This window comes from Rousettus aegyptiacus, unplaced genomic scaffold (assembly GCF_014176215.1).
Source record: "Rousettus aegyptiacus isolate mRouAeg1 unplaced genomic scaffold, mRouAeg1.p scaffold_m13_p_1, whole genome shotgun sequence".
Lineage (NCBI taxonomy): Eukaryota > Metazoa > Chordata > Mammalia > Chiroptera > Pteropodidae > Rousettus > Rousettus aegyptiacus.
The window spans coordinates 6,008,961-6,036,409 of NW_023416284.1; the positions used below are offsets into that span (position 1 = coordinate 6,008,961).

A 27,449-nucleotide genomic window follows, 5' to 3' on the forward strand; every position below is an offset into this window, starting at 1 on the left:
ATGTTTGTTAATTACTCTGTCACTGATGTGGCGAAGGATAATTAAACAGCTCTGTTTATATCTTATATGCATAATTATGTGGCTGCACAGGGCTCCCCGCGCAGGGAGGAGATGCGCCCCCTCACTGCAGGGGGAAAGGGCTAGGGGAGCAGGCAGGGAATGCTTGGGCACCGGGTACAGGCCTGGGAAGGAGGCTGAGGCGCTGAGAAAATATCCCAGACCCTGGGGCTCCAGGCCCAGGGGTGACCTCCGCCCCAGCTCCTCCCTCCGCAGCAGAAGGAGCTCAGGGCCACTCTGAGTCTAAGGACAAGAAGACACCAGAAAAGGCCAGCCTTAGCCACCTCGTGGAAAAGAGGTCAGCCAGGGGACTGTGTCCGGGGCAGGCGGGTGTAATGGGATATGTGATCTGGGCCATCCTGTGGCCCTGTGCCCTGAGAGGTCCTGCTGAGGATAGCTGGGATCCCTGGGAAGGAGAAGGCGGGTGATGAGTCAGTGGGGAGGACTCTCGGGAGAAGCAAGGGAGATGGAGAACAGCCTATCTCAGAGCTCCTCGGAGACACCTCCCTGAGAAACAGCCTTTGCAGGCGGCGAGCTCCGTGGTTCATGATGCTGGCTGTTGCTACCCAGACACACGTCCTGGTCCTAGGTCGCCCAACGGTCTCCTCCCTACGCGAGTGTGTAGACAGTTGTCCACCTATACCCATCTACTTGACCATCCGCCCATCCATCCGCTGCCTTCTGCAGACCTGCTGTGTGCTCAGACCTGCTCTCACACTCGGGAAGCTGTCTTTTCGGGCCCCCCCCTCCTCGCCCTTGGTTCTTCTCCCCAACCCCTGCGCAGCTAGTCTCCCCATTCCAGTCATTCGCGTGGCCCCGCCCACCCTCCTCAGGAGTCCTCACTGGGTCAGAACAAGATGACTGAGATGACGGTATCTGGAGCAAGAGCGGGGGAAGCAGGCGTGCTCTGAGCCCACTGCCCCCGTCCCTGCGGGGCATCCTCACCCCGTTATGTCCCACCCGGGGCTTCAGGTACCCACCTGAAGCCTGCTTGGCGCCGGGGCCGCCGTCGTCCTTGGAGGCTGCCCTGTCCGCGTCCTTCTCCTCCTGCGTGCTGCTGTCCTTTGGGAGCGCCTCGCTGTGGTCCTCCTCATCGCTGCAGCCCCGGGGCTGCACCATGTAGACGCCCTCGGGCGGCAGCTCCAGGCCCTCGCGGGCGGTCCGCCCCAGCACAGGCGTAGGCGCCGGCTCCTCGCTGTACTCCCCGTTGACCCACTTCTCGATCACCGCTCGCCTCTTGTCTTCTTCGCTGCGGGGGGCCCGGGCCACCCCCAACTCAGGGCCACTGCGCTCTTTGTCCTGGGGCCTCAGCGGGCTGCCCTCAGTGTGGGAGCCAGCCTCTCCTCCCTTCTCCACCACCACCTGGCGGCTGAGCTTGGCGCAGATGGCATTGAGTTTCAGGCCACCTTTGCGCTTGGCCGCCATTGCGGGCTTGCCTGCGGGTGGGTCGCTGCACCGGGTGCCTTCAGCTGCAGGGAAGGAGAGAGAAGTCAGAGGCATGGCCACCCACCTCAACAGCTGGGCGGAGGCTCTGTCCTTGTGTCCCCCAACCCAAAGGTCTTCCCAATCACGGTCCCATCACACTGCCTGGAGACTGCCCGGCGCATGTCTGAACCCCTCCCTGGACTGTGAGCTCCAAGGGGCCAAGCTCGCCCATCGCTCTAACCCAGGACCTGGTACCACACGGGGAGTGTACTAGGTGGTTCGAAAAATATTGTTAACTAATGAATGAATGAATTTGCAAAACAAGGGGCAGGCTTCTTCCCAGCACCTGGCTCCTGGAAGCATTTCCTACCCTTGTTTGGGCTCCGGATGGCTTCTCTGAGAGAGAGGCAGGCCGGCCCATGCCCCAGGTAGTATAAAGGAGGCAGAGTGCCCTCTGACAAGCAAGGATACTGAGGCGCAGAGGCTGAGGAGCTGGTTGGGGGGCAAAACTGGCAAGTGACAGCAGCCTGCTCCACTTGTGAGCATCCGCCCCACCGCACGGTCTGCTGGGGAAGAGACGGCGAGAGCCAGGGAGAAGCCCGTGCCAACCTCTTGCCTTACTGTCACAGCAGCACTTGGCCAGCACCCGTCCCTACCTGAGCATCTCATTCCTGCAGCTCTTCTGCCTGGCCTGGTCCCTGGGCCTCACCTGATCCCGACCTCTGCGAGCTGGAGAGCCTTGAGATCACCTTTCCTCCAGCCACTGGGGACCTTCCAAAGGCCTCCGGTTTTCCTCCTCCCAGATGCTCTCTTGTCTCGTCTGGCCCTTTCCTATCACCTCCCTCCTTCTCCAGGACTCTATCAGGGCGGTCCAAGGGCAGAGCTCCTCCCAGCCCCTCCGAGGGCCACTTGTCCCCACCTGAGGCCCTCGCTGCTTTCTCTTCCCTGGCCAGCTCCTGTAGCCCTGATAGGCCTGGCTGGTCCCAGGAAGCCCACTTCCCAGCCTGAGAAGCCGCAGCCGAACAGGTTGGGACTCCTCGGATCCCCAGTGGAAAGCACAGAAGCCACAGTTGCAGTGCCTAATCCCTGAGCATGACGGCCCAACGCAAACAGCCCAAAACCCTAACGAAGCTGCCCGAGTGCCAGCCACCCCCCTCACGGCTGCTGAGGGGCTGTCCGTCCAGGGTCCTGGGGTATATGGCCTGGGACCTGACACAAAGGCCAACAAGGGTAGACACACATACATGTGTATTTGTGTGTATGTCTGCTCGTCTGTCCTTTTGTCCATCCGTCCATTTAGTGAGCACCTACTGCGTGTCCCTGTGGTAAAGGCAGGGGCAGGGTGGTGGCCACAGCAGACGCAATCTCAGCTCACACTGACTGTGCACAGGGAGCCCCGTCGAAGCTTCTCGATGGCAGGGCTCCCTCATATGTCTCTCAATAGAGGAGGGGCCCAGAAGGGCCCAGTGATCACAGCCAGCCCAGCATCGGAGAAGGGTCTGCTTGGCTCACTTCAGTCCTCCTGGGCCCGTGGCCCTGGCTCTGCCCAAGCCAGATGCCCACTCTACCCATGTTTGTTCACATCTCCAAGTCTGTGCCGCCAACACCCAACTCTCCAAGCAGACATGGGGCTCCTGCTCCAAGCTAAGTGATGGGGCCCCTCGTCATACATCTCACTCAGCCTCTGGGCCAGCTGCCAGGCTCCGTGAAACCAAGTTTCCACCAGCAAGCCTGTGGGGAACAGGCCTCACCTGGTCCCCTTTGTCCCCTGCCCTGGTGGGGAAGGGAAGGTTGGGAGTGGGGAAGCCTGCTCTATTTTTACTGGGAGGTAAGCAGCCAAGTGTGTATGGCAGACAGCAAATGAATCTATAAATATTTATCCCAAGGAAGAGGGAAGCAGAAGCTCCCAGCGTTGCACTTGCTGCTGGTGACACCCCCTTCCTCGGCCCCCACCCATCCTGGAGCTTCCCGGCACTCGGGCCCACCCAGCCCAGCCCACCCTCTCCTGATCTCGGCTGTGTGCCTGGCTTAGTCCCTCCTGGGCCCCCCACCAGCTGTGATGCAGCTGTGCGCCCCGGGCCCACCCCTAGCCTGCAGGCCCCTTTGCTCCGCCTACACCCCCTACACCTGCCCTCCAGCTGCTGCTCTGCCCCAACCCACCTGCCTTCCAGATGTTGCCCTCCCTCTGACTCTATTGCTGGTCCCAGGGGTGGAGGTGGAGAAGGCACGTGGGCCTGGGGTACAGGACTGGAGGTTCCCTCCTACGAGGTCCAAACTGCCTGCCCTCCTGCTCTCCTGCCCGCTTACCCCGTGGGGCCTTTCTCCCGTCCCTGTCCATCAGGGCCCTGGGACCTGCAGACTACCCGCCTCGTGGTCTGACCCCAGGCTCCTGTCCATGTAAACATTCCCCGACTTTCTTCCCTAAAATATAAACGCCGTGGCCGGGCCTCAATGGGAGGAAGCCATCCGTCCCCGGCCCTGTCACTGCTTCTTTCATCTCCTTCCCGCCACCAGCCTGCCCGCTGCTCTATTTACACTGGACACTTCCTCTGGGAACAATACTGCCCAGGCGGCAGGCTTGGGTTGGAGGGCGGAAGGCGAGGGGACTCCCAGGGAGTCTGCTTACCCAGGGACAGGCGCCCCCCGAGGAGGTGAGGGGTGGGGCAGCTTTGGGGAGTGAGAGCGGGTGGTGGCCAGGCCTGGGAAAAGAAGTGGGGGTGAACTTGCGCACAGGCAGCGAGCCCAAGGTCTCTCCCGGCCTCTAGCCTCCGGCCCAGGGGCTCTGGACTCGCTGGGGTGAGACCTGGGAGGTGGCGCAGCACCACGGTCATGGCCTGGCCTCTGGAGTCACATAGTCGTGAGCTCGTGGCCTGGCTCAACCCTTTGCTAGCTGCGGGCCCTGGGCAAGCTTTCTCCCCATGAAAGGGCTACAGGACTGACCGTAAGGTGAGAGGGTGTTTGTTTGTGCCAAGCACAGGGCCTGCCAAGCAAGGACCCGAGAAAAGGCAGCTGAGCCCTGGGAGGGGACGGACAGGCGTGCATGGTGCCACATCTGGGCACAAGATCCTAAGGCCAGATAGGGAGGAGCGGAGAGGCTGGAGGGCTGAGCCGGGAGCAGGCTGCCCTCTCAAAAACAACGGCCCCTCCCCGGCTCCCAGGCTCTGACCCTTCCCTTCCAAGGCTCCAAGATCAACAAGCCCCCCAGCAGGCAGCTCTCTTCTCTGACCTGGGCGGATCCTACTCAGGGCGGAGAAAAGGAAGGGCAAGACTGGACTGCCCGTCCACGTACCTTTTCAGGCACTACCTTATGATGCCTTGCAATGAGCCAGTGTAGCAGGTGCTGGCATCGTCCCATTTGATAGAGGAGGAAACTGATCCTGGAACCGTGAGGATACCCTAGAGCCTGGTTTCGCAAAGCCTGGGGCTCAGCCAGGTGCCGGGGCCGCCACGATGTCTCCATTTAAGGCTCCTAGGAGGCTCTAGGAAGTCCCGGGCCTCCCTGCCCCTCTCCTCCTCACCCCCACTGCCGGTTCGCGTAACATGGAGCCCCCTAAAGTGTTAACTGCGATGGGTAAAATGGTGCAGCAGATTGCTACAATAAATAATTTACTGATATTTATAAATATTCAAATCAGCCAGCTTCAGAAATCGAATGAAGGGAGGGCCTTGGGAGAAGGGGCCCGTTATGGCAGGAATCTCATCGCTCCCTCCAAAGGCTGGGGAAGGCCATGGCTCTGCCAGTTCTGGGAGGGAGTGGGGAGGCTCCTGCAGCTGCACCTGGGCCCCTCATCCCTGATCTCTGGGGACTAAAGGGTTGGGGGTGACTGGAGGAGCTCCACCTCCTTGCCTGGTAGGGCCAGGCCCTCCCCTGCTATGGGCCCAGGGGAACCAAAGGCTCCAGCGCCTGTGGCCCAGGTCTCAGAGTTGCTTGTCCTGTCTGATGGGGGGCAGTCCTCAGGGGCTGGGCAAGCCTGGCAGCCCCTCCCCACCCATGAGTAATGTGTTTCGAGGCCAGGCGGCCTGTCAGCTACCAGGCACCGGGTGCTTTATGGGCTCTGCCTGGTGGCTCTGAACTCCCTGGTAGGAAATAAAGTTCTCCCTGCACGTCCCTTCTAAACATTTCACTCAGTGGAAACGGTGTTTAAGAAAAATGAGGACATATTTCTTCCTAAGGATGCAGTGTCCCCTTTGGGCGGCCTAATGCCCGTTGTATATCAGGAGGTGGCGAGGCAGGGGCCAGGCACCCATCCCCTGGGGTGGGGGCGGTCCGGGGCCTGCCTGTCTGCTGCCAGGCAGCTCGGGGACCATGGACACCGCCCGGCCACTGTGGTGGCTGCTCCGGCCCACACTGCCTAGAGCAATACGGTGGCTGGTACCCTTAGAACACCTCCCCAGAGGGAGGGATAGTGCTGAGCTCTTCGCAGTGTCACCTCAGTGATCCCCCAACATTCCCATGGGGCCACTGTCCTGACCCTGTTTCCACATGAGAAAGCAGAGCACGGCATCAGTGCTGGACCCGGATTACCACTGGACTCAGACATCCAAGGACAAGGTCTGGGATCCGCCCCGCCCCCACCTCCCGCAGCCTCCCTGCCATCCAGGTGGCAGCGGTGTTGAGCCTCCACTCTGCCACTCCTAAGAACCTGAACTTGACAGGCCACGGGTCCAGTGTCTGGGTGCTGTGCCTATGTTCACTGAACGCGCCGTCTGAGCACTTTCTACATGCGAGGCCCTGGGCTGAATCCTGAGGGTACGGTGTGAGCCAGAAACCATCCCATTCCTGTATCCGGGACTGCTCAATTCAGACGAGGGGGCAGATGCTCAAGTCATTACAAGCAAAATCGCCGCGGTGAAAAGTTTCGATGCCACAGGAGCGACAAGTGTGGGAAGCAAGGAAGGGCTCCTAGAGACGTCTGCGCTTCCATGGGCCCCCTCGGCGGCCCCACACCCCCTCCCCGCCCCTGCCACGCAGCCCATCTCCATCTCCCATCTCCTGCAGTTGTGACTCCCCTCCCCAAACAGGACCTGTCCCTGAGGGGAGGGGTGTCTTCCCTCTGGGGCCCAATCTCACCCCCAGCTTGGAACAGAAGGGCCACCCAGCTTTGGCAGGTAGGAGGAGTGGTCACTGCTCCCCTAGGGCTCTCAGCCAGGTCCCCTGGTCCCCAACAGCTCCAAGTTGGGGGGGAGGGGGCCACTGGGCATTACTTGCCCCCCTTGGTTTATTTATTTATTATGATTTTTTAGTCCAGTTAAAAGGTTTACTATCCAGACGCGTCTAAGTGGCCTCACTTAGCGTAAGTAACTCTATAAATCAGGGGAACTGTTAGCATCCACCGCACAAGCTGGCTATCAATCTCCCCCAGGTCACAGCCAAACAGGAAGGGGAGAAAAAAAGAGTTACCACCCAGGGGAGATTTAAAACACACACACAGTGCACACACAGGCTGTGCACGCGCACACACTCAAGCGTCTCTGTATCTGTACAATCGTATTACGTTCCCACGTGCACACGCAGAGGGGCCCGAGAACTGGCAGTGCTGCACGTGGTCAGCGCAGCAGTGCACAGACACGGCCCGCAGCCCGAAGGGGAGACAGAGCCCGGGACAGGGGAGTCTCCGGGGCACCCCGGGACTTTGCTCTCAGTGCCCGAGCTGCCCCGCCCAGGCGAGTGGCTCTGAAGCGCCGCGGAGGGGCTCTGCTTGGACCCCTTCCGTCTCCGGGGCCTCTGCCCCTGCCGAGCCCAAAGACACCAAGCTTTCCCCTTCTGTGTGCCCAAGGTAAGCGCTCTGCAGGGAGGAGGAGCCCAAGGAAAGGGGCAGGGATGCTGCGAGCTGCAGGCCACCGCAACGAGGCATGCTGTGGTCCCAGGTCCCTGCCCTCCGTGCCCAGCGCTGGGCACGCCCCAGACATGGCACAGGACTCACGAAGGCAGCACCACCCAAAGGAGCGGAGGACTGCAGGGTGCCAAGGCGAGGTGAGTGCCTGGGGTGGCCTCAGGAATGCCCTACCTTTTCACTTGAGTAGGAATGGCGGGATATGCACAGAGCTTGGACACAGGCTCCCGCCCCATGCCCAGAGGGGCTCCAGACCTAGAAGACCCTACTGAAAACTAGAGTGGGGAGGCCACTCCTGGGCACACCTTGGCCTCTCCTGACACCCCCTCTGGGTCCCCAAGGCAAGGCAAGGCAGCCAGAGAGTGGAAGACCCCCAGGCCCACCCCTCTCCCACCTCGCCCCAGACACCTCCCTGGCTCGCCAGCCCGCCCGCCCGCCTGCCCGCTGCATCTCCCCATGAACTCTATTTCTCTCTCCTCTCTGAAAACAACTGAGCTGTAAATACTGTTTAACCTTCTCCCCCCCCTCCCCCCCCACCCCCTCCCCTCCGCACTATAAAAACACAAATATGCCATAACTCAGCCGGCCCAGCCGCCCAGCCTCCAACATGCCCCGCGCCCGGGCCTCTCAGGAAGGTCATTACAAACGACTTTCCGATTCACTGCTCCTGAAATAATTTTGTGTATTAAAACCTGAATCTGCACTTTCTGGGGCCGAAAGCCTCGCTTAATTATGGCGGGTGTCCTTGGGACGGACAGTGATCCTTCACTCGCCAGCCCGTGCTCCAGCCCTCCACCCGCCAGCCCGCCCCCCTCCCTGGGCCCAATCTGTTTTCAAAGTGTGTCTGTCCTTTATTAAATTGTTTTCTTTTCCACATTATCAGTTGCCATGGAGACCTCATCTCTCGGATTATTTGAATTTCATTATATCTATTGATTTGGGAGCATTTCATCTTTTTTATTGTTTTTCTGTCAATTTTCAAAACGAATAACCATCTAATTTGCGTCAGTGCTGATTATGTTTGTCCCTCAATAGAGGTCGGCAGCTGCGCTGGGGAAACAAATCAATGAAAAACCATCATAAAACTCCCCACTCCAGTCTCCAGGATGTGTGGGTGACATTCCACGCCTGCGAGAGACACACTCATCAGCTCCAAGTTCGGCTACGGTGGCGGCAGCTCCGCTCCACGTCCGCCTCCTCCGGCCTTAATATTTAATTTCGCGATTTGGGGCATTATTAGTGGTGTTTTTATTAGTGCGTGTGCATGTGAGTGTTTGGTAGTGGGCTGGCCGTTCTGCTAATTTGTGGGTGAGGCAGGGAAATCCCGGGCCGGGCAGGGTGGACGGTACCGGGGGTATGGTCGGAAGTGGAAAAAAGGGGGGGGGAAGCCCCGAGAAGGGGATGGCCTCAGGACAGAGGACCACAATGAGGGGCTGGAAAAGGGGGGATGCAGAAGGGGGACCGAGTGAAGGGGAGGAAAAGAGGGAATTCAAATTGCTTACTTTGTTGGTTTTTTTTAAATAATTTATGCAATTTTAAGCATTTATGTATAAATTTTTTAATAAGCCACCCTGGAGCAGGATGGCCATTAACATCCCAACGTCCTTCTGTCCAATGGGCTGGCGGAGAGGATCAATTTCTGAGAGTACTTTCCCTTTTTTATGACATGATAAAATGCTTTTAAAGCAACTTACACAAATATGGACATTTTTTTTCTTTTTCCCCGTCCCCTCTCCCTTCCCCTAACAGCCTTCTCGCCCACGAGGGAGGGGGCGTGCGGCACGCACTCACGCACGCTGCTGCTTGTGCTCTCCTGCTGGGGAGGGGGGCGGCGGGGGCTGGCAGGGAGACAGCCCCAGTTCTAACTGGAACTGGCCGCCTGTCCTTCTAACAAGGGCATAAACTTTCATTACCCATGCACGCAGTCAAAGACAATTTAGGGAAACGCACTGCTCGGAAAAGGAAAACCTCAGCGATTCGTGGCCCACGCCGCAGCCATCTGGGGGGCTCTCGCCTCCAGCTCAAGGGAGCTTGGGCCCTGAACCTCTGGCCCTGCCCCACGGGAGGCAGGGGGGAGGGGCCCTCGTGGGTGGCAGCCAGAGGGAGAGGAGCGACCAGCCGGCGCAAGGGTCTCTGCCTGGGCGAGACGGGAGTCCCCCGGCCTTGGGCAGCGGCTGAGCCCCCTTGGTCATGCCCCCTCCACGCCCCTTCGCTAATCCCACCAGGTGTGGGCACTTGAGGGCAAGCGCAGGGCCCGTTTCTGCCACCCAGAGCTGGCACAGAGCAAAAGCTCGGCTCTGCAGATGGATAGACAGAGAGAAGGACCCAGTGAAGACAAAGTAGAAAGCTGGCCAAGACGTCCTGAGGTCCCTGTAGAAGACTCACCAACGCAGGGGAAAGGCTCCCTCGCCAGGTGTCAGAAGCTCTGGAAGTGAGTCTGGGCCAGGAATGCCTCTGGGTGTAGAGGATTGGGGACATCAGAGCGAAAGGGGGTCGCCTGGCCATCATCACCCCTGTCTTGGGCCTCAGCCCCCAACTCCCTGAGATGGAGCCAGTCCTTGTGAGAAAGGGGACAAGTGGCCAGTGCCCAGACTTTGGAACAGTCCTTACTTTCACGTCCCTTTCAACCTGGAACCCCTCCTCCTAATGGGGAGCAAGAGGAAGGGCCTGAGGGACGAGCCCTGCTCAAGGGCTGCGGGGGCGACCCTGGCTCCCGGCACCAGGCCTGGGGCCGATGCCCACCCCGCGGTGGCACAACGGCGTCCACTCTCTGAGACCACACGGGCAGTTTCCAAATAAGACAAACTGACATTAGAAACTTAGTCCCCTTCGTAAAGCTTGCCACTTTAAGCAAGTTACATCTCCGCTCTGGGGCTCAACGTTATCATGTGAAACAGCGTTGCCGATAGGATGGCGCGGGTGACATGTCTGGCACAGAGCGGCACAGTGCACGGCGCCTGCTGCTACACTGGCTGGCGGGGGTGAGCAGGCCCCCCCACCTCAGAAGTGGAAAGGGCTGCGGCCAGCCTTGCAAGGCCCTGCCTTTGCCCAGGGACCCGGAAGCCCTCGGTGTCCTCCTGCTTCCTCACTCTTCAAAGCCCAAATTTCTCCTCGGGTCTGCACACACCTAGGCCACCCAGGCCCAGGGAACCCCCTACCCTGGAGCCCTGAGCATCTCAGGAGGCATCCTTCCCTTGGGGCGAGCCTGCCCACGGGCAGCCCAGGAAGGGCCCCACAGAAGCCTGGACCCTAAGCAGCAGTCGCAAGGGAGCACCCCTGGTGTGGCCAGGCCACCTCCAGCCCTCAGTGGGGACTCGAGGGGAGCAGGGCTATGCTCACCCTCCTCCTCTTCCGTGCTTAGATCCCCCCCACCAACTGTCATTAAAATAACAAGTTTCTGTTACAATCTAAACATTCCCACATCACATAAAGGGTTATATTACACCCGAGTCACTCCCGGGCCGTGTTTGCACAGAAAAGCTCACGGCAGGTCCCCCCTCCTGACGAAGTGACTTATTAAAGTTTAAACAGTAATTAACAGAACAATAAAAATAAAGGGATGTTTGGGGAGTCATAGCACACACAGGGTTTTTGGCAATGCCAGCAGTTTTTCAGTGCCCTGCGCTGGCAGCAAAATGCGACTGTGAAGCCAGGGGGGACAGAGCGTGGGGCCATGGTTGGGCCAGGGAGACTTCAAGCCTAAAGGGTGAGGAACTAAGGCCAGACTGGAAGGAGGAGATGAGGGGTCCAGAAGGTTCTTTCGGGGTTTGTGCAGGGCTGCCAGCCCCACTGGGATCTGGGGTGGCAGGGTGGGCATCGTGCGAGCAGGAGAGGCCTGACACAAGCAGGAAATCCACCACGCAGGGTTGCGAGGCTTTGCAATGCCAGAGCCCAGCCTGGCCCCAGGCACTTCCGGGAGTCCAGCGCCTCAGTCGCATCCAGCCAAATCCGGCATGGACCTGGCTGGGGGAGGTACTGGGTACCAAGGCACCGTGGGCATCACCAGACCCCACAGTTAATGACTCCTGGGGCTAGACCCCAGCCGCTCTGGGCTTCTCTCCTAGTCAGACGGGTACCTCTCTCTGCTCCTGTGGCTGAGGCAGTGGGTGCGGCACATGACTGAGAACTCTCCTGAGCCCTTGGACCATACTAAACATGAGTAAAGACTCAGGGGGAAGCCTTCCTCTCCACCTGCTGGAGGTGGAGACCAGCCGTCCGGACTCATGCTGGGCCCCGCACACAGGGGCGAGGCACCTGGCTAGCTGGGCCAGGGTGGACCCCCACTGGTTTTCAGGGAGCCAGGCCTGGGGAACTAGTTCAAGGGCACCCCAAAGCAGGCAGACGGAGCCAGCCACCTGTCAGCTGCTCCTGTCCTCCCCACACAAGTTCCACCTAAAGGCTCGGACACCTGGCTGTGGAGGAGGACAGAGGGCCAGAGAGGAGTCTCGGGAGGGAAGGGGCTCCACCTGGAGGAAGCCGGCCAGCCTTCGGGCTAGGGAAGAAGGGACAGCAGGTGGCCATAATACCTGTGTGTTATCTCATGCCAGCCAGGTAATGGACACTAAGATACTGCGGGGCTGGCCCCGGACTTACCAGTACCCCAAGCTGCCCTCTCGCGCCCTTTCCCTCCTGGGCCCTGGCTGTCACAGATTATGTTGGGGGGCGGTGCTCTCCAGGGCTGTCCTTTGACCTTACACTACTCCCCAGAGCCCATAGCCTGTCTTGCTGTCCCTGCCTGCCCGCCACCCATGCTTTGCCTTCTTCTCCAAGAAGAGCCACTACAGAACCCAAATCTCCCCTCGGCACATAGTGCTAGTTCCCCAAAGTGGTTTTTCAGTATAGTGTCCCCAACTCAGCTTCTTCCCATCAGGGCAGAGCAAAGGGTCTGCTGGGGACTCCATGAGAACCATGAGAACTCTCCGCCCTTCTCTTGGCCTCCCCCGTCTCCCTCTGTGCCTTAGTGTGCCAATCTGCCCAGGCCTGCCATAGCCTTTCTCCACCTTGGTGCCTGCCATTCATATCCTGGACCAGCATCAAGTCTAGAAACCAGCCCCTGGCCAGGGTAAGCAGCCCGGGGTCCCTGGCACAGACTCCTGTGCTGCCCCGTCCACATCATAGCCTGAAAGGCTAACCTGAGGAGTTCCGAGCCACATGTGGAGGTGAGACCCTGGGCTGGGGCCAGGGACTTTTTCTAATCTCATGTCTCCTGAGACCTGGTTCTTGGGCAGCTGGCAGGCACAAAGGGCAAGGTCTCTGGCCCTGGCTGGGCCCCCATGGTGCCTGGCCTTGCCACTGCCTCTGCAGACACAGCCAACCAGGGGAATGCAGGGTCCCAAGGACCTCGGTGCTACCTGGGCTCCAAGCACAGAGAACTTTGACCTGAGGATGTGAATAGGAGCCAGCAGCTTTCCTCCCCCTCTCTCCTGGGCAGAGCTCTTTGGGGCTCCACGCCCTGCCCCAAGATGAAAGACTCGCATGAGGGGAGAGTAGAGGGTTGAGACGGAGAAAGAAGGGAGCAGGAGATGCTAGCTTAGCCCCAGCTGCTCTGCTTGGGAGCCAGGCTGGAAGGAATGACAGGCACTCAAACCCCCTCGCTGCTGGAGGAGGCCAACTGAGTCACCCAGTGCCAAAGCTGGGGGAGGGCATGGAAGGCACACTCAGGGTTAGGAGAAGGACTGGCGGAAGGCGAGGCACTGAGGAGGGCTGGTAAGGACAGACCCCTGCTAACGGGTGTGCTCTCGGCTGGGCAAACCGGGAGCAGGCTGCTTATCCTAATCTGCTCTGTTTCTAGAACCCCCAACCTTCTCCCCTTTCCCTGGGGCATGGCAAGGCCCTGGCTGGACAGGGAGTTTCTGAGGGGGGCAGCTACAAGGCAAAGGCTGTCCTAGATTTGCAAAGAACTTTAGAACGAGGAGTCTGAGGCCCGAGAGGTTGAGAGGCTTGTCGAAAGCCCAGGTCACTCACTTTTCAGGACCAAACAAGTCCGGAGACCCAGTTCCCAATATGGGCTCCTTCATGACCAGTGGATCACATTGCTACACATGTGTGTTTTAAAGGGGAACTTGCTACAGCCTCTAAAGACTGCTTCAGGGCCCACCAGCTGTGAACATCATGAGGGTTCTCTGCGGGACAGGCTTCTAGCCCCCCCACTGGCCTACCTGGCAAGGACCCCAAAGGGCTCTGAACCAGCACCTGTAGGGTACAGAACCTGGAATTCGGGCTCCTCGACTCTCCTAGGAAGCACAAACGGAGCCTGGTTCTCTGCGGCCTGGCACACCCCCTAGAAATGGGCAGGACATGCGGGCTGGTGATCACGGGAGAGAGCGTGTGTGTCAGGGGGAAGGGGCCTCGCTCTTGCAGGGACTTGTGAAGTGTACTATGACGGGAAACCAGCATTCTGGGATGAGAGGAAGGGCTTCGGAGAGAGAAGCCCCGCAAAGCAGCCCTGAGGGAGAAGGGGGGGATGGCAGTGGGGAGCAGAGGGGTGCTGCAGATGACATTGCCGCCCACCCTCCCTACAGCCCATCTCCACAGTCCCCTTGCTGAGGCCAGCAACGAGGACATGAGGGGACTAATTTAGGTGTATTTTTAAAACTGTGGCCCTGGTGGAGGGGTTTAGCAGTTGTCAGCCATCTGGAGTAAGGAATTACTGTCACCTCCCTGATCCTATAGTCCCTAAACCCAAAGCTGGTTATAGCATGCGGTGGGGAGGCAGCAGGTGGGTGGGGCGGAGGGCCCCCTTCGGGGCGGTGCCCACAGGCCGAGGCAGCGCCTTCCCTCGCCCTCGATGGGGGCCTGGAGCCCTGGGAGGGGCCTGGAGAGCCAGTGTCCTCTGTGCCCACTCGGGCTCCCCCACCCGCTCACGCACGCTCACTCCCTCGGCCGCGCCAGCTCGCGCAGGGGCCGTCAGGTAAATTAGATCTGAAAGCTGACAATTTCTGACCATATTTCCTTGATTATTTCAAACAAATGCACAGCAGCCGCTGTAAGGAGATTAAAGTGACATAAACGTCCCGAGTGGGAGGGGGGAGGGCAGAGGATTCAGGTCACCCCCATCCGTCCCCCGCCTGACAGACGCTATATCGCTATCCAATCCAATAAAAAATCCCCCCCTTTTGCTTTAATTAATTTTACAGCTAGCTTGCTTAATTACTTTCAATCAAAATCCTCCTGCCATCGCAAAATTAGAGATGGTTGAGCTCCATTAGCCTAAATTCTTCATTTCCATATAGAAAAGAGGCTGTCTGCATAGCCAGCCTGGGCCCCTGGCAGGACAGACGCCCGTCTGCCCGCCCGCTGCCAGCCGGCCCACTCCTGGCTTCCGCTCCATGGCTGTCTCTGGCCTGTGCGTTTCCCCTCATTTTCCTCCACCGCTCCTCCTTGAGCTGCAGGAGTTGAGGTCCAGGAGGGGTATACTCTGCCCCCAATTCTCCCTGATTCATGTGGGGGCCGCGGAGCTGAGCAGGCCGCCAGGGCTGGCTATTCCAGGCTAAAGGAATGGCCGACCCTGGAATCCTGCTCCTCTGGCGCGTGGCTCCCCTCACAGAGCTCAGTCCTCTGGCTGCCCAGACCGGGGCAGACAGTTTTCTTGGGCCCTGTGCCTCAACCCTCCTCAAGAGGCAGGGTTCCCAGCAGGGCGGAAGCACTTCCAGGCTGGAACTTTGGCTCTGGTATGACCCCTAGAACCAATGAATGGCACCCAGGGAGCCCTCTCTGCTGGTTCCTGGCTGGAGTCCTTGCTCACTATCAGAGACTCTAGGGCCAGCTGTTTCAGTGGTGCTAACAGGCAATGAAGCAGCCCCCACAGACGGGGTGCTCAGGGGGGCCCATCCTCGCCCTACTATATCCCTGGTTCCCAGTCTGCAACAGCTGCTCCTCCACCCCCAGCCTGGGTCAGGTGGGTGGCAGGTCTGCGTTCTGTCCACATCCTGTGCTTGCACTGGCTCCCTTTTCCTCTTCTCCACCTGCCTCGTCCTCACAGCCCCTAACCCCGGAAGCTCCATTTCAGGTTTTCCATGCTACAGCCCAGAGTGTCACCACAGGGTCCAGCCCAACCTGGGCTCCAGCTGATTAAGGATCTGCAACAGGATGTAGGGATTATAGTAAAACCTGGCTCCGGATCTACAGGGGCAGCGGGCCAAGTCCTGGCTCTGGGACTCTCGCCCCCCACCATCAGTCTGCCCCCTCCCTCCCAGTTGCCAAGTGCCTAGGAAGGCTGAGCCTCTGGGCTCTTCATGGGGTCTTGGCTGGATTCTGGGAAGTGGATGATGAGGGGCAGCATTATGGAACCCAGGCCAAGTCTGGCAGAAAAGCAGGACCAGGATGGGTTAGGGAAGGTGAGTTAAGGCTGGAACCTACTCTAGACCCTTTGTGGATACAGAAAGCCAACCTGGTCCTTCTTCGCAGGGAACTGACATGGAAGTGGGGAGTCCCGGATCTGACTTCTGGGCAATACAGAGCACGGTGGGAAAGGAAGTGTTCCAAGGGCTCAGCGAGGGCCCTTCCAGGCAGCAGGCCTTCCAGCTGCCCCATGGCTATGGCTGGATGGCTCGAGGGTGTGAAGCCAGCTCCCGAGCTGGGGGAGGAAGCTGAACCTGGACCTCCAGAGCCCATCTTCCTGGACACCAGGGACCCACAGGTCAGTCCGTAGGCTCCTCATTGGTCTTGTTCTATGGGTTAATGCAAGTCCTCTGCTTCCTGAGCCAGTTGAGTTTCTCAAATATATCCTAAGCACCTACTGACATTGTCCCCACAGGCCCTAGGGACCCATAGAGAATGCTTTCAGGTGCCAGGGAGGTCACAGTCTAATGGGGAAGACAGAGCACCACCAGAGGGTTCCATGTACCACCGAGGGCACAGAGGGTAGGCCAGCCATGAGTTCCAGGAAGGCTTTCTGGAGTCCAGGCCTGGGCTGGTACAGAAGTTAGAGGATGGCAAACAGACACATAAGACAGGCTGCCAGCACCAGGGTCCCCTGGGCTCCTGCTCCTCCTGCAGGCAGGTCTATATCCTCTCTCCTGCCCCCTCCTCAATAAGTCATCAGCAGAGGGAACTAGGGAGCAGGAAAGGCAGGAGCAACTCCAGTCCTTGGTGGCACTTACTGGCCGCTCTCCCTCCCTCTGGGGCAGGGCTGAGCCATGTTCCTGCTCCGCTTCTGCCCCACTGTGCTAGGCACAGATGGGTTAAGTTGGTAGAGAGGTGGCTGGAAGAGCAAGTTCTGGGCCAGTTACCCAGAGCTCAAAGGGGCACAGCAGCCGAGAGGTGGCACAACTCACCATCCACCTCTGGCCTGCTAGCCGGCACCTGTGGAACAGGGAGCCCCTGCTTCTTTCAACGCAGGGCCTGGCGACCCCTCCCCTTATGCATCCTTCAGGGGTCCTAGATGAAATTTTGCTTCCCCCAGGAAGCTCTCTTGAGATCACCACACTCTGCAGGGCCCCCTTCCTCTTCTCACTGCATCCTGCTCCGTGTAGCAACACTTCCATATGACTTGTTTAATTACCTCCTCTATCTCACTAGACAGCAGGGTCCGTGGGACGGGACCACTGTTTTAGCACAGTGCCTGACCCAATAAATATTTACTGAATGAATACAGGAAACTAAGTGCTTCTCAAGTTCATTAGGGGAAGAACTGGGATGGGGTGGGGGGTCTGACGTCTGTACCAAGCCCTGTGGAGCTCTAGGAACCTTCCCAGTCTGTAAGGGTGGGGACTCCCTGAGTGAGACTGAGGCTGAAGCCCCTTGTCTTGGGTCTCTGACCCTCTTGAGCCTCACACTCACCTCCAAATGCCCTTCGCGGGGCTCTACTAGGAGAACAAAAGAGGCCACAGTTGTTCCAGCATTTCTCTGGGAGAGGAACAACTGTTGCTGGCCAGGCCCTTTCTCAATAAATCCAGCAACTGTTTGCAGTGCAGGGCAAGTCTCTCCCTCCACCTCCTGTCTCTGTCCCAAAAAGGAGAAAAGGAAATTGAAAAAAAGATGGGGAAAATCTCATCCCAAGGCCCACAATCTCCCTGCACCCGCTAGCAAGTCTGTCTGAAAATGTTATTAACACAAAGAAGGCAAAGGGACAGCCACCTGCCATTGCAGACAACTGGGACAGCCGCAGCAAAGGGTGAGGCTGTGAGATCAGGACCCAAAAAAAGGAGGTGAGGGAGTGAAGGCTGGGGGGGTTGCGGAGCACTGGGACTGGAGAGAAGGGGCGGCAGGGAAGAGCAAAGGGAAGGGAGAGAAGAGGCTCTGGAGGGCAGAGGAGCCCCTGGCCCTGCAAGGAGCAGACTCTGAGGATGAAGGGATGGAGAGGCCAGAGGCCTGCGGAGACACCAGGAGTCAGAGGGACCTGGAGGCTCCTGGAGGCCAGGCTGAATGGGGGGGGGGGGAGGTTTACATAGGGGCAATGGCTAAACCAGGGAGGCAGCGGCGGGGCTGGGGAGCGGGGGAGCGGGGGAGAAGTCGACTGGGGAAGAAGGAGCGAGGTCTATTAAAAACCTCCCAGTGCATAACGCAAAATGTCAGGGTTTATAGCTTCATTCTTGGCATTGCCGGGACTGAGAACCCTGCACAGAAATGTCACCGCTTGTCATGTTTAATCACCTGCTGTTTGTTAACACCTTCTCTGCAAGGAGCCTGTCTCAATCTGCCCCTGGGCCCCCAGGGGACCCCGGAAACAGAAAACATCCCCGGCTCCTTTTCTGGGCTCTTGGTCCTGCCTTGGGGTCTTGAGGGAGAAGGCCTGCCAGGAGCCCCAAAGTGACCCTTTTCTTATCAGGGGAAGGAATCTATGTGGTCCTAGCAAGGGGCTGGCTGAGGACTGTGTGCTTACAGGGGCCGGGGTGCTCCCAGGCTGACTGCCTTTCTCTTGCTCCTCTGCCTGCCTTTCCAGGCTACTCTGTCTCAGCCACCCCCTGTCCCCCACTCTGGGGATAAGAGAAGATAAATAAAGGAGGGCCTGCTCAGATCCCCATAGCCTGGAATTCACCAATCTGTCCGCTTAAACAGCAACTGCCACATAACATCTAACGTTCAAAGCCACCATCCTTCCAGTACAATCCCGGATCACACCATCTGTGGTTCTGGCTTGGCTCTGTCTCTGAGCATGCTTTGCTGGGTTGTTTAGACTAGGAATTCTCAGTCCTACTGCCCCATAATTCCTTCCTCTGGGGTGGGGGTAGGTGTGGGGTGGAAGGGTGGAATAGGCCCTCCATCAGAGCAAGTCTTTCCAAGCACACCTGGCTGTTCCCCACTTCTGAAGGCACAGTGTGGTCAGCACGAGGAGCTGGGTCCTCCCCTCAGGCTACACCTGCACAACTCCATACAGCCCCCGGGCTCCACCCCGTGCAGGGACAGCAATCTGCAAAGCAGCAAGTTCATCCTGTACGGTCCCCAAGGTGGCCCTGTTCCTTCTGGCAGCAATGAAGGCCAGTGGGGAGCTGGGCTGCAAGGGTATCCCAGTGAACCAGGGGCGACGTCCTGATCTTCCCTTCCAACAAAGTCCATGCAGAGAAACCTGCCAGGCAAACATGCATCTGCGAACCTGTTCACTTAGACTTTCTTCCTGAAGAGCCCTACGTCCAGTCCATTCATTTCCATTTCACCCGAGACAAGTCAGACTGTTTTCCAACTCCCCTTCACCCTGCCCTGCAAATGGATAGGAGTGCCCCTTTCTCGGGAGATGGGCAATAAAGAACGCCTTTAGAGGAGGCTGCCTCCAAAAAGCTCAAAATGCATTTGCATCAACAATCGCATACTATCTTGCAGGGAAGGCCCCAGGATGTGTCCACATGTTATAAGCAGGATACATATGGGGCTCAGAGACTTGGAACAGGCAGCAAAGTAAATATCCAGGACCGGAAGCGTTCACTCAATGTTGCCATTGGAATGGTCCTGGGGAAGTCCTTCTTCCCCATGAGAAGAAAGTCCCACTCTGAATCTGTCTCCCTGTATTTAGGAACAAACCCATCAGTGTCTCTGGGTCTCCTGTCCCCCAACCTATAAAACGGGACAGCTCTCAGTATCTCTCTCTGAGGGAGCTGATGAGGGAAAATGGGATGTTAGACGTGACACGCTCGGAACCTCTCAGAAGGAAGGTTCTAGGCAAACTCACAGGGTCCGCTGTCATGAATCGGCACGGTGTACCATGTCCTCCACATGTGGGCAGGGGGGTCAACGTTAGAGGGTGGGGGAGAGGTGGTCACAGCTGCAAGTCCTTTTCCATGCCTGGCAGAGGTCTTCAAGCACTGCCCTATCGTGCTTGGGGAGGTGTGTGTGTATACTCACCTGAGTTCACGTCTACCTAGTGGAACGCAGCCGCCCACAGAGCACAGCTTGGTTAGTGCTGGACGGTTTTAGGTAGAGCCAGTTTAAGCAACCCTTCCTGGACGGAGACTATTATAGTTCATCAGGTGCTCGGGCTCTCCAGGACCCCGAAGAAGGGGCATGTCAACCAGCCCTTCCTCCTGGGATTCGCAGGATGTGGGTCTTTCCAGCCCTGGGCAAACCAGGGTGGTTGGTCACATTGCTGGCTACATAGTGTGACAGCTGGAAACTGCTCCCAAAGCCCCGCCTTCCTGGGTTTCAAGAGAAGTGCTGTCTCCTGGGTGAACTGATGACATAGGGCCTTCTAGTGACATAGGGCCTGCTCGGGCCCAACACAGGGCGGAGACTGCCTGACTTCAGGGTTTTGAAAAGCTAGTGCCCGTCACTGAGAGGGACCCTGGGCACACATGGAACACACCCTCCCACATCAGCAGGCCACGGTGGGGCCCCAAAGGACCCAGGGCGCTGGCCTGCCTTGAGGTCTCGGGGAGCCCCCTGGCCAAGGACTGTTCTGCCTGAGCCACTTGGACTTATCAGATGAGCATGGCCTCCCAGCCAGGCCCCGGAATAATCCTTTCATTAATTTACTATTCGATGGAAAATTACTCCTCACCCAGGAATTTAAGTTTTCATCTTATTTTAAGTTAGATTCTTAAAGCAATTACCAAGGCATCTGGCGATGACTTCACCGCGGCGGCCAGGCCCTGGAGGGGAGAAGGGCAGCCCTGAAGCTGCACAGACCCCTGGCTCCAGGCCCCCGAAGGGAGCGCGGGGAGGACTGGACAGCCTAAACACCTGTCCTGGGCCCTGGGAGGGAAGTGGGGCTCACACTGTCATCTCTGGTACTTGCTGTTTGTGGAAAAACTCCTTTCTAGCACCACCTGCCCCATGAACTTACTGGTGACAGTTGTTGAAAAGCCTTAGCAGCTGGTGCCGCGGGAGCATTTTCTATTTTTAATTGTTTGATCAGAATATTAACTCATCTAGGCCCATTCCCCAGACACTTCCCAGCCATAGGGTTTCCCCCATTTCCCAGACCTTCGTCTTCTTTTCCCTCTCTAGTCAGAAATAGACTTTGAAATTAATAACTAGAGACACAGACCTCCATGAGTTTGCAAAGGATCAGAGCACTGGAAAGAAAAAGAAAGTACAGGTCCCCGGGGCGGCGGTCGGACCTCTGCTCTTCTCTCTGAGCCACTGACCCGAGGCTCCGGGGAGTGGCTGGCTCAAGCATCCAAAGTCACAGCCACTCCTACCTGACCCCACTTTTCCTGGCTAAAAGAAGACTCGGCCTTACCCTCTCCCCTCTAGTCAGCCCCACTGACCCAGTCTGCTCACTTGTCAATCTTGAAGGCCAAACAGAGAGGATGGGGATCTTCAGGAGGCCCCCGGGGAGGGGACAATGGGAGGGAGGCACATGCCCCTGGGTTCAGAGGAGCTGGCAAAAGGCTGACTTTCCTTTTAGCTTCCATTTCCAAGAGAAAAGGAGGGCAGCATCTCTGTGGAGCCCACGGAACCTGCCAGCAACTCCCCTGGCCCAGCCCACTGGGGGGAAAGTCACACAACCCAGTCTCAGCTACATGTCACTAATGCCCGAGATGGACCACGCTGCCAGGAAGAGACTGCTGGGGACAAACCCAACCCTCCCTCACCCTTAGGAAGGCCCCCCACCCTGCACAGGGGCCACCGGGCCTCGTGGCCTCCTCTCCTTACATGCCCTTGGCCCCCCTGCCATGTTCTTCCCTCTCAAGGTCACAGGGCTGTCCACACCAGGAATATTTACTCACCAGACTGGCCCTGTTAGCAACACTCACCACAAATATGCTTTCTGATAAAGTTGGCAGAAAAAAAGTTCTAGAGCTCAAAACAATGTCAGAAATCATCCTCCACCCCCACCAAGTGTGAGTGAGGTGGGGCCTGCAAACAGGTCACACACAACCAGCCTGAAAGAGCCCTGGGGGAGGCTTCTGCCACCCTCACTCTCCTTCCTCTTTTACTTCCCAGCATATAGCCTGTTGCCAGGGGACCAAGGGCTGGGGATGGTTCTAAGCTAGTACTAGGTCTTGTCCCCCAAAAGGCACAGCCCAGAAGCTGGGGCATGGGGAGCGGGCCTCTGCTTGCTCCAGCGACAGCTCTCTGGGTGGCCTCTGAGGATGGGGCCTGGCGGCCTCTTACCTCTGTTTCTCCCCAGGCCGTCTCACCTCACTGAGCCCCCTTCCCGCCCGCCCTCCCTTTGTGCACATGGGCTTTAATGTTTTTATTACCTGTTTGACTCGCTGCCTTATTGCTTCTCCCCTTAATGGGGCCGTAACCGTGGAAACGAGGAATAAACGGCCACCAGAAAATGAGATGATTAAACAGGTCACCCTGGCAAAACAAACTCAGCCAAGGAACCTCTGGGGGTGGGGAAGGTAGGCTTCCCCTCCCCACCACCCATGGCCAGGAGACCTGGACCAGACCCAGGACCAGCGTCCCTATCCCTAGAACTGGGGCAGATACAGTGGGGCGCCCCCTGCTGGGCAGCGGGGCACCTGGCCAATCCTTCACCAAGGCTCCCCTATCCCCTGGGCAGTCTTCCAGGCGGGCTGTGGCTTTGGGCTCCTGGGCTTAGGGAGTGGCAGGGAGAAAGGCTCTGATCTCGAGGGAGCTGAAAAAATCACAGCCAAGGAGAAGTGCACTCCCAGGTGCCACAGAGTTCCAGAATTCTCTCCCTGCTGGCTTCCTAGATGCCTCGTGTTTTCTCACTGTGCCGGAGGCCCCCCACCTGATGCATCTCCTGTTCTCATGCAGTAGTCCCCTCCTGGGGTCCCCTTACTTCATGGAGAAAGCCCTATAGGAAAAGGCCAGCACAGGCCGAAGCTCGCTGTGGGAAGGCTTCCTCTGGAAATGGTTTCTGGAGCCACAGAATCTGCCCGTTCTTCCTCTGCCCCCCTTTCCCAAAGCCAGGCAGAGCTCTCTGCCAAGAGAGGGCCCTCTTGACTTTAGAAAGGGGTCTCAGCAGCCAAGCGCCTATGACACAGGCTGAGACTATGGGGCCAGAAGAGCCCCCAGGAGGCGGCCTGTGGGAAGCTCTAAGAACAGACTCCACAGCCAACTCAGGAGTAGCCCCAACACCACTCCGGGGGGACAGAGGTCCGAAGCCCTGGCAATGTGGGGTGGGCCCTCTTCCTGGCGCTGGGTCTACCTAACTAGAGGGGTCCCGGGACTGGGAGCAGGACCTAGAGAGGATGGGCACGCTGCAGTGACGTCTGCTTGGGGGGACATGGAAATGGACAAGGAAGTAGAGGAGCGTCCCAGATCGCCCACTGGCTACTGCTCTCCTGCCTTCACCGGGCAACGTAGTTCACGTGCCAAGTCTGACTTCACACTGAGACCCCCCCAGCCCCAAGCCAGGATGGTGGTGAGCAGTTAATGAGGGGCTCCCATCCACCGCCTATCTTTATCTCTGTGCCCCCTTGCTCCCTTCGTGTCGTCCTTAATCCAAGCCCCACTTATTCCTGTAAACCAGGCCACAGAAAGCTCTCGAGGAGCTAAAACCCAGGTCCCAGGGGAATCGGCCAATATTTCCTGCCCGCCTCCTTCTGCCCCCACCGAGAAGCTCGGGAAGCGCTTGGCGAAGAGGCACATCAATCAGTCAATTCCACCAGCACTAACAGTGGGAAGGCGCAGGACCAGCCCTGTACCAAGCACTGGGAGGAGGTGTCGATGCAGAGGTAACTCTAATGGCCGTCATTATGAGCTGCAACGGCAGAAGGAAGCGGGGTTCCTGGCCTCGGCCCCTTGGGGTGTAGAAGTCTGAGTGCTGCCCTGACATACCAATGTCATGGGCATAACCTGATCCTCAGAGGAGAAGGTCCCCAGCCACCTCTTATCTCTTCGCAGGGTCAACTGGGTATGAGGATGCAAAGGGTGAGGAGACAAGAAAGGTAGGCGGGAGGGCCTGGCTTTAGAGAGCTGGTCAGCCTGGGCGAAAAGAACAGAAAACCGAGGTTGCACAGTAAGAGTTCTGCTCTCAAGGTGGGTGAGGAGCACGAGGCAGGAGAGAGAAGAGGCTCGAAGTCTACAAAGTATGGGTGGTTCAGGGAACATGTCTGCCTATCTCCGTCTGTCCCAATACCCCCACCCTTTATCAAAGGCCACTCCTTCACAAAGCTCCCTGGGCTCTCTGCCCCTGTGCTCCTCTGCCTGGTGTGACAGATGAACACACCTGTCTCCTTCCACCAGGCGGCCACCGGAAACTGAGAAACACCAGGTGGTCTTCATTTCTATAGCTCCCAGAATGGGTGTTCCCGAATGCTTACTGAATCGCAGACCTCACCACCTGCATGGGGGCTCCTCCCCAACAGGGGACCATACGTCCCGATGAATCTGGGGGTGTGAGGACGCTATGCTGTGGTCAGGCAGCCAGAGGGGTGAGCGCTGGACCACCAAGTTGCTGCCTTTCACAACCGAGCCAAATGAAGCAGTCTGTTTCCTACACATTGGGGCCACCAGCCCGCCTCGCCTCCCTAGCCCCTTCCTCCTCCCACTGTACCCTGGCCCAGCTACCCCGGAACAGCTGCTGCTTGCCTTGGGGACCCACAGGCTGTAATTACTACAGAGCAACTTCCTTCCCCTCGAAGATGAGGAGGAGGAGAAAGGAGAGGAGGAGGAGGAGGTGTGGCCACGGCCAGGGCGGTCAAGGTTTAAAAACCAGGGCAGGGAGGGCAGTGGCAAAGGGCAAGCCTTAGGCTGGAAAGTGGGGGTGGGGTGGGAGAAATAGCCTGACCCAGGTAAGAATGATGGGTCAGCCAGGGGAGGCTGATTGAGGGGGCAAGCTCATCACTAACCAGGCAGGGTCCAGGAAGAGGAGCCAGGGCCCAGAGCCTTCCCAGGCCCCACCCAACCCCCTGCCCAGGGAGCAGAGCCAGGGGCAGCAGCTTTAATGAGGAGATGTTGCTGCCGTGACTCAGCCCTCAAAAGGTGCCTCCATTTATTTTATTTTTCCATCATAAAAACTCAAGCTGCAACTCAGCCAGACTCCCCGGCTGTGGGGGCTGGGGGAACATGGGCAGTGATGGCGAGGCCTGCGGAGAGGTCTAACTAACACTGGCCCCAGTGCCTTCCTGAAGAGGAGAGTTCACGGGCTTTTCTGGCCGGTCCCCACAGGGAGAAAGGGCCTGGGGCGGGGCCCCTCTAGGGACCCTTCGGGACCTGCCCTCGCTGCCTCCGCCTCCTGCTGAAGGGGAATGGCGACACCAGGTCTGTCCTGAGCTTTGCTCTGCTGTCTCATAACTAGTGCCAGGGCTGGTTCAAGGGGCCATGCCACTGTCCAGAGCTACTTGTCTCAAATGCCATCTTCCAAAGAAAAGGTCCAAATGATGTGCTTCTCACCTTGTCCACTCAACCCCTCCCCCAAGATGGCCCCACTAAATCCTCCTGGTATCATCAAATCGGGGAGTGGGATAGCCAGAGACCTGAAAGGTTAGGGGATGCTCGAGTCCCTTCAGATGTCACAGCCAGCCTCTGAATGGTACCAGGAAACTCACTACTTCCAAGACAGCCCATTCTGTCCCTGGCTCTGACTGTTCCTTCTTGTCAAGATGGCACTGAAGCACCTACCCTCTGCAGCAGACTGGCAAAACCGGTGCCCAACCTGACTGCAGGGACTGGCCCCAGCTTAGACTGGTCGGGTGGGTGTATCTGGCCAAGTAAAGGCTTGAAGAAGGAAAATCAAGGACAACCTGCTCTGCGCCAAACCCGGCACGGAATCTCTTCCTCCAGAAACAGCATGAGAATCTTCCCAATTCTCAGTACACACTGGTTCTAAGGTGTGACCAGAGCCATTAAGGTTCCTAGAAGCCTCCAATCCTGGCAAGGTGCTGGCCTTGAACTGGAGACTCACAGAAGTCCTGAGAGTCTGGACATCGACTGACACTCAGGGCAGCAGGGGCCTGAGCAGTACACACAGGGGCTGGGTTGGGAAGGTCAAGTTCTTTGCTCCCTGGGGTGAAAAACCACCTGGAAAAAGCCTGCAGCCTTCCTTCTCCTACCTTGAGTGTGTGCCCTCGAAGCACGTGGCTACTAGGAAATTCCACTCCAGGAATCAGGCTACTGAGCCAACCTGGCTCAGCTCCCTTGACGCCATCCTCTCTGGCCTCCGCCACAGCTGAGGCCAGAGCTGGGATGCAATGGGGGACCTGTATGCAGTGCAGGGGGCTCAGCCTGGAGTCCTGGCAGAGCTTAACCCACAGAAAAAGCAGCAAGTCTGGCTCAGCAAGTGGCACAGATTCCTCCCACTGACTTACCCCTACGACATGGCTGCAGCCATGGGCCAAGTGGGCAATAAGGCCCCTCACCCACTCCCCCTGTGGTCCCTGGCCATCACTTTGAACTTGCCTATTTGGCCCCTTACCTGGCAGAGCCTACCTTGGATCCTCTAATGTTAAGCTCTAACCCTGGACAGCCCCTCTCCTTCTTCTCAAATTCTCCCCAGGGAGAGTGGGGCAATTATAACAAGATCCCAGAAAATCAAGGGCAAGTTCCTTCTCAAAGCTCTACTGATATTGCACAGCCACTTTTGCCTGGCCTCCAGTTTTGTCCAGGGCCTAGTAATCAGCCTAGTGGGGTCTAATCCTGGAGCTTCCCAACTGCAGGATGGATTTACCTGTGTCTGAAAGCTTCCTCCACTTCCCTTCCCCCTCTCGGCTCCCTCCCCCAGGGAAATCACTCTAAAAGGGCCTAATGGAACTCTGTCCTCCTCTCTTCCTCTCTCTCCTCCCTCCCTCCCTCTCTTTCTCTTTCCCCTCTTTTTTTTTTATTAGCATTTGTGGAATTTATTCCCAAACTCTCCTAATCTTCCGTACACAACCATTTGATTTGCATAACCCAACCCCCTCTCATAAAAACTGGCTGCTAGTTTAATTAAAAAATGTAAATTTGCTGTCATCTCGGGGCCTGGTGAATTAGGACGACATCGGCATTTTTTATTGCTAAAGACGTCCAGATTGATCCAGCCCTTGGCTGAACTATAGTGGGGGAAAAGGGGTCCACATGGCCCCTGAGGGTCTTGAGGTGCTGCTGTCCCCTGCTAAGAAGCCTTGGTTCTCCCACCACTGAATCACTTACTGCTGGACTGCTTCGGGACCTAGACCCCTCCGGGGCTGGAGGCGAGTTAACCCATGATCCAATGCCTAGTGGGTCCCTGGTGCCAGCGGCCCTTTGGGGCCTGTGCCTCCAGCCCTGTACTGTGCTAGAGAGGCCCTCGGTGGAAGCTGCTTGCAGTGCCCCAAAAGAAGAAAGCCCGTCACCACACCGGCAAAGAGTTCTGGCCAGAAATGAGACCCCTGGCCCTGGCTCTGTCCAGAAGCCCATTCCAGAGGTGGAGAAAGATGACATGGAGTTAGCCCTGAGATGGCTCAGAGGGGATCTCAGTGTTCTCACCTGCTTCCCTTTTTTTGTGAAGAGGGGAAAAAGTGCTTTTCTTATGAAATTCTGAGATTAAGTGAAACTTCCAAATTCGAAGAAAAGGCTGAGATGGAGTTACCAGATGACTCCTCCAGGAAAGAGACAGAACTCTGACACCCTGGACCTCCCGTCACTGAATGACCAGAGTTTAGGCCTGGGTCCAGCTGGGAGTGCTCCCCTCCAGCTAGAGAGAGACCAGCTGACCTCAAGGGGCCTCTCTAGCTTCTAGGAAAAGTTTCCTGAGCCGATCCCTGGAGTACTAGGAGAAGTGAGTCTCCCTGAGGCCCAGGAGAGATGCTACAAGAGGTTCTGCTACCCACGGACTCAGGAGGCCCATTCTCTATCTTGGGACACCTACAGAAGGGCTTTTGA

At 57.8% G+C, this 27,449-nt stretch overlaps 1 protein-coding gene across 5 annotated transcripts in view; it reads right to left on the reverse strand.

The window, feature by feature from the left end:
- CASZ1 (castor zinc finger 1) overlaps nucleotides 1–27,449 on the reverse strand; it is a 146,337-nt gene that overhangs the window by 26,220 nt on the left and 92,668 nt on the right. For all 5 annotated transcript variants that reach the window (XM_036228565.1, XM_036228568.1, XM_036228576.1 and 2 more), the window contains one exon: nucleotides 1,038–1,526. In XM_036228565.1, coding sequence (XP_036084458.1) covers nucleotides 1,038–1,526 — 489 coding nt within the window. The remainder of the gene's footprint in view (nucleotides 1–1,037; nucleotides 1,527–27,449) is intronic.